The 6,000-nt window shown below is 49.5% G+C and overlaps 1 protein-coding gene across 1 annotated transcript; it reads right to left on the reverse strand.

The window, feature by feature from the left end:
- Positions 1 to 3,398: 3,398 nt before the first annotated feature.
- LOC123164853 (aspartyl protease family protein At5g10770-like) lies at positions 3,399 to 5,288 on the reverse strand. The gene is made up of 2 exons (XM_044582461.1): positions 5,180 to 5,288; positions 3,399 to 4,961 (listed from the first exon to the last, which is right to left on the reverse strand). The coding sequence occupies exons 1-2, from the start codon at positions 5,286 to 5,288 to the stop codon at positions 3,712 to 3,714; spliced, it is 1,359 nt and encodes a 452-aa protein (XP_044438396.1). The 3' UTR covers positions 3,399 to 3,711.
- Positions 5,289 to 6,000: the final 712 nt, after the last annotated feature.

Raw genomic sequence — 6,000 nt, forward strand, 5'->3', positions numbered from 1 at the left:
GCCTACCTTCAGGGACTCTAAGGCCATTTGGATGCTCAAGAGAATGTCTTAAAACAGTTGAATCGTGTGCCGAACCCTCCCAGCCCGCACAAACATAAGTGAACAATAAATCAAAGTCAACTGCCGCAAGAACATTTTGGGTAGGGAATGGTTTCCTGCCACGAAATCTGTCGACTATCCGAGGTGGAACGTTACATGGAACATGTGTACCATCAATAGCACCAATACAGTCCTAAACATCCAAGTAACAATTAATTAGTAATACACCTACTGCACTATGAAGTTATTTAAAAATTTATGGGTAACTAGATGGACATTGTACTATACCTTAAAATAGGGATCAAATCGTGGGTTGCCTTGAATTTTTGATGGTGTATCAAGTGTTCGATGCCTAAGCATTTCTGGCCCGAGTTTCCCAATTGCAAATAAAACTCTGTTGAAGTAACGACTCACTGTCTCACCTGACCTTGTGAAATGGAAACTAATGTCGATATTTTTCTTATGATGCCCTACTGTAGTGAGGAACATGGCAACTTGCTCCTCTACAGTACAATGCCATGTATCTTTAAGTGGACCCATACGGCGTAATTTATCACAAAGTTTGAAGAAAACTGATTTTCCCATGCGCAATTCACCAATGCAGTGTTTCTCCTCGCCACAATACAGTTTCCGTAGATATGCCATTCTTTCTTTATTTCTCTCTAACAACGAGTATCTTGTAGGGTGACTAGAGTTGCTTAGATATATGATCAATGAACAATATGCCACTACAAAAGCACTGAAGAACGCAATTTTTCTGTTAATTTGCGCACTGTCGTCCATCTATAAATACAAAGAAGATCGAATATTAATGACTCACACAACACGGTGTCGTTAGTATATACAGTCCAGGACTATTGTAGACAAATCTTTGTTCATATAAATGAAAATAAGATGCTGGCACAAGACAAAAATAGAGGAGGCTCTGTTTGTTAAGAAAATACATATGTAGAAGTAATGAATCAGTTCAGATGCATGCTAAGTAGATAGCTCTGTATGCATGATTCAGTACATAGCAAATTAAGGATTCAGGTGCAGATGCATCATACATGTTCAGTAAAATCAATTCATGTCATGCACTCCTATGAGCTAGTACTCAATTGCAGTCCGGCCAAAAATAAAAATCAAGAGCTGGGTGCCTCCCAACAACAGTATCCTCCCCAACCCCAACGCCACAGTGGCTTTATACTAGAGTTTCATATCACCTTAGCTATACCAATCTAATCCCAAACCAGCTCACCCAACAAGAATCCAACCTTGGATAAGACCACGGGGAGTATAGAAAGATAGTACTTAGGATTTGCAGCTTCTAGTAATAATCAATTCCTGAACCAGCTAATCCATTGCCAAGAAAAAAGCACATGCATACACAGCAGAATTCAAGAGAGGAGGCGGGCACAGACCTGGGAAAGGCGGGTGGAGGCGGACGCAGACCAGAGCAAGGCCAGATGTGGGCTTTCGCTGTCCGCCTTCAGCTATCGTGAAGGGGAACTGGGGCGGATTCGCTTGATTTCTCTCTGCAGCTGACGGAGAATACGAAGACCTCGGGGGATATCGTTGGGGATGAGAAAAAATCGGGGGGAAAGTGGAGGAGGAGGTCGAAGTGGAGAATGAAGATGTAGGGATTTGTTGCAGCAGACTTATCCATCCGGAGAGTTCCGCGTAGATCCTTTTCGCGCATTCCGGCTTTGCCGTCGAGGGCGAGCCGAATCGGCTCTCCCCGCGGAGCGAGGACTTTCTAGCCTAGCCAGGCTAGCTGCCCCCAAAAGCTAGGATATTTTTGCGCTACCAAACGGTAAGCCTAGCCTAGCAAGACAAAACTGATTTTTGCCAAGGAACCAAACGCACAACTGAATCATGTTGTTGCCGTTAACCGTGTCAGACACACTAGCACCATATTAGCCCGCCTGACAGTCACGTATGCGCTAGACCAATGGCCGTGTCACCGATAACTATAACGACACATGAGAAGACGTGTTTGTTTTGTTTCTGACGCCATAGAAGGTGTCGCGACAGTTAAAGCAATGTGCCAAACAATAAGTCGTCTTCTTTTGCCATTGACCGAACATCTGTAGTGGTATTCCTTCTCTTGAGCAGTGTGACGACCAACAGAAACCGTCAAAACAACCTTTTTTTCTTTTCTTGCAGGACACCGCTCTTGATTGGGCTTTGATCCCCTCGCATCGAACCGCTCTTGTGCCGTCATTTATTAGGGTTTAAAACTTGTTTTTTTAATATTGTTTAGCCTTCGCTATAATTTGCATCTACAAGAGGTGTAGGACTACCGCCTTGTCAGATCATCGGTGGAACCCCAACTTGTTCATATATTCCGTGTGTTCAGTTTATTGTCTGCAATTTCATATTGCAAGTTACTATAGTTCTTGCCGATTCTCCGCTTGCTTGCGGGACCTCAAACCTCGTTGTTCACATTGATTGTGCCTACCACACACCGGAGATTGGTTTAGCGATTGTGGATGTGTTGTTGGGTAGGGTATAGTCGGGTCGTCTAAGTCAAATTCCACCAAATCGATTGCTATCCCCACTCATCGAAAGATCGGGCTGCCACCACATTAGTGCCACCTTCCTCCCTTTCCGCCGCTGAGCTTGTCTTCCCCGACGAGACGTGGCCACGGAGGGCAAGACCGTTCATGCTTGACGCGGGGTAGGAGGAGTCTTGGAGGAACTACATGTGTGCCCCTTCCTCCCGACTAGCGGTTCCGCCATGGCACTCAGGTCGACCCAAGTGACTTGGCAATGACCACCATCTCAAAGTACCTCTTGGGCACACTGCATCCGCACACTGTGCATGGTTGGTGTTGTTTAGGGCCATGGCGACAATGTCCGCCCAAGATGATGCAAGAGGTGCAGTGGCACGCAAATATGGCGGTGCCTTCTCTACGGCACCGACAACTACTGCACACAGGGTGGTGCCTTCTCTACACCGTTGACAATGGCCTTCAAGGAGGCGCTACCTGTGCTCCAGCTCAAATACGACGACCGGGGTTTCATGGATCACGAACGCCGTGGAAGGTCACCGATGCTAACAAGTTGCTCGACACCTGGTGGTGGAGTTTGGTGTATCGGTAGATATACAACACCTGCAAACAAGCAAGATGCTGAGGCAGCATAACAGAAAGGGTGTGACTAGGTCTCATTCAAGTGACACATATATAGAAGAAAAGAAAAACTAAAAAGAAAAAAGTTGTATGAATCTTCATACAAGATCAAAGGAATATAGTATTGACTGAGACATAACGAAGCAAAATGGCTCGACAGAGGACCCCGTATATTGAGGATCTCTTGCCTCTCGAATGTCCTGTTATCTTGGAATAAACTACTATTATCTTAAAAGAACACAATTTGCAATGACCTGCTTTATTTATTTTAATATACCAAGCACGTTGGTCTATCGGTTGATACGGCACCTGAAAACAAGCAAGATGCCGAGGCAGTATAACACTAACTTATGTAGCTGTTGTTCCCTCAAAAAAAGAAAAAGAAAAACTTATGTAGCTGCTGCTTATCCATCAGCAAGCTAGGCGGAGATAACTCCACCCCACACCATCTACCTAGTGACTTGTGAGAGCCTTATTTTTGAAGAACCAACCTTCAATATGCTGCCATGCATGCGATGCATGCATGCGACGTCCTGCTTTGAGCGGGCTTGATCGATCAGCAGCGGTTGTCGACGAACCCGACCTTGCCCTCACGTAGATCGTAGACCACCTCCGTGTACGCCTGCGCCAGCGACCCGATGACGGAGACGCCCGACCCGTACGCCGGCGCCGGCGCGAACGCGAGGCACGCCACCGAGAAGATGTTGTGGGGGTCGCTAAAGTACATCATCTGTTCAAACCCGAGCTCCAGGCTCGCGCCGCCCTCGAAGCTGAGCGTGATGGTCGGCACGTCGACGCCGTTCAGGCCGGTGAAGTCGTAGCACGTGTCGAGCTCGCCGGACGACGGCGCCACCTTGTAACTGCTCATCGACAACCTGAACACCTCGCGCAGGTCCTCGTACACTTTCGGCTTCAGGTAGGTGAAAGTCGTCTGCACCTCGACCAGCGCGTCGCCGGCGAGCGCCTCAGCGGCGATCGGGAGGTCCACCCCGCCGATGCTCACGCCGATGAGCCTCAGGAAATAGAGGTTCCGGCGGGGGGATCTGCTGTGCAGGGTGGCGTAGCTCACGCGGCGGCCGGCGAGCTCCGGCCGGCTGGTGCCGAAGGAGAGGAAGCCCTGGGACTCGGCGCCCCTCGGCAGGCAGTAGGAGAAGGCGACCGTGTCCGGGGACAGACTGACCCGTGAGGCCAGCGAGTAGCGGTTCCTGCTGAGGTCGAGGACTCCCGACGTGCCGTCCGCCGGCACCTCGCTCATCATCTCCATGCAAAGGAACCTGAAGCCGCGCACGTGGACCGACGGCGCCACCGTGAGGGTGTCCTTCTCCATGGTGGCGTTGAACACGAGGGAGCCGTTGTGTGTCACGCGGAACGAGCAGCCGGGGGTGGTGCAACGGGTAATGGGGCAGCCTTCCCATGTCCTGCCGCATGGAATGTCGTAAAGGGTTGATGACAGGGAGTGGGACGGGTTGAAGACCTTGTCGCAGGGGTCCCCGGCGGCGCATGGCTTGCACTGGAGAAGCGTGGCTCCGATGGTGGCCGTGTCGAATCCGACGGTGATGTTCTGCGCCGGAGTGCCCAAGCCGACGACGACGTGGTATTCCGGTGCGTCCGGAAGATCCACCAGGGGGGTGCCGGTCGAGGGGATCGTCAGACCAGGACTGTCCGCCGACTCGTCGAGGAGCCCGCGTAGGCGGAGGGCGTCGCGGCTGGAGGCGTGGCCGACCGAGGGCATGCTCTGGCTCAGACCGGCGGCAGAAGGTGAGCACGGGCTCAGCCGATGCGTCACCGGCAGTCCATTGCCATCTCCTGCACAAGGTGTAGATAAGTTAGCAACTATCAAATTTATGCTCCAGTCAACTCATTCAAAAGTCCGAACTGATGGAGGGACGGAGGTGGGCAATATATTTCAACAACTTCGCATAAAGAGCAAATTTAGTTGCAAGCACATGATGAAGATACTGTAGGATTTTCACCAGAAGGGTTGGAGGAGCAGGTCGATGGTTTCTTGGACTCATGGGACGAACGGGTGATGACATGCTTCCCACCATTGATGGAGCCTGTGCGGTAGGAGCTGCCGAGATGAGGAGCAAGAACGAGCAAGCACAAGAGCAGACAGGGAACGGCGGAAGCCATTGTAGCTAGTGGAGATCGGAAGCCGGGTGGTGGTTGCATGGTACCTGGCGGAAGCCTGCCTATATATAGCCATGAATGAGAACATGAGGTACGTCGAGGACGTCAGCATTGTTCTTGTTTTAGCAGCCGGGTTCTTCTATGACGACTGACATCAGATATGTAAGTGGGCATACATAATGGTTATTCTCAGCCTTGTGCATGTGGTTTCTCTTGTTTATATGCTTCCCCGATCAGCCCAAAGCTTGGCGCACATATAAGCAGCGCGTGCATACGTAAGTGGATCGGGATTAACGTCCGTGTGGTTCCAACAGGGATGCCAAAATTACACGGCTAGCCGGCACAATGAGCTTCCAAAGATATCTATATCGGTACCTTCATCACCGGTTGCAAAAGTTGGACTCTTTTTCCCTCCACATAGTTAAGGTGTTGTTAATTACCTTGTATCCTAATTGGCTTATACCTTCATTGCCGGTCGCAAAAGTAGTTCTTTTTTACATAGGACATTGTTACCTTGCATCGGCCAGGTGTCTCGGTACTCCATCACCATTTTGATCGTCTGCGCTCCGATGCATCATGCTTGTCTCGTTATTACCAGATAAACACTTCAAACATGATGGAATGATATAAAGATACAACATCTGTTTTTAAATACAAAACATTTTGGTAATGTTGTGGAGTCATTTTTTTTTACGTTGTGTTTGTGTTTGGATGT

Source organism: Triticum aestivum, chromosome 7D (genome assembly GCF_018294505.1).
Source record: "Triticum aestivum cultivar Chinese Spring chromosome 7D, IWGSC CS RefSeq v2.1, whole genome shotgun sequence".
Taxonomy (NCBI): domain Eukaryota; kingdom Viridiplantae; phylum Streptophyta; class Magnoliopsida; order Poales; family Poaceae; genus Triticum; species Triticum aestivum.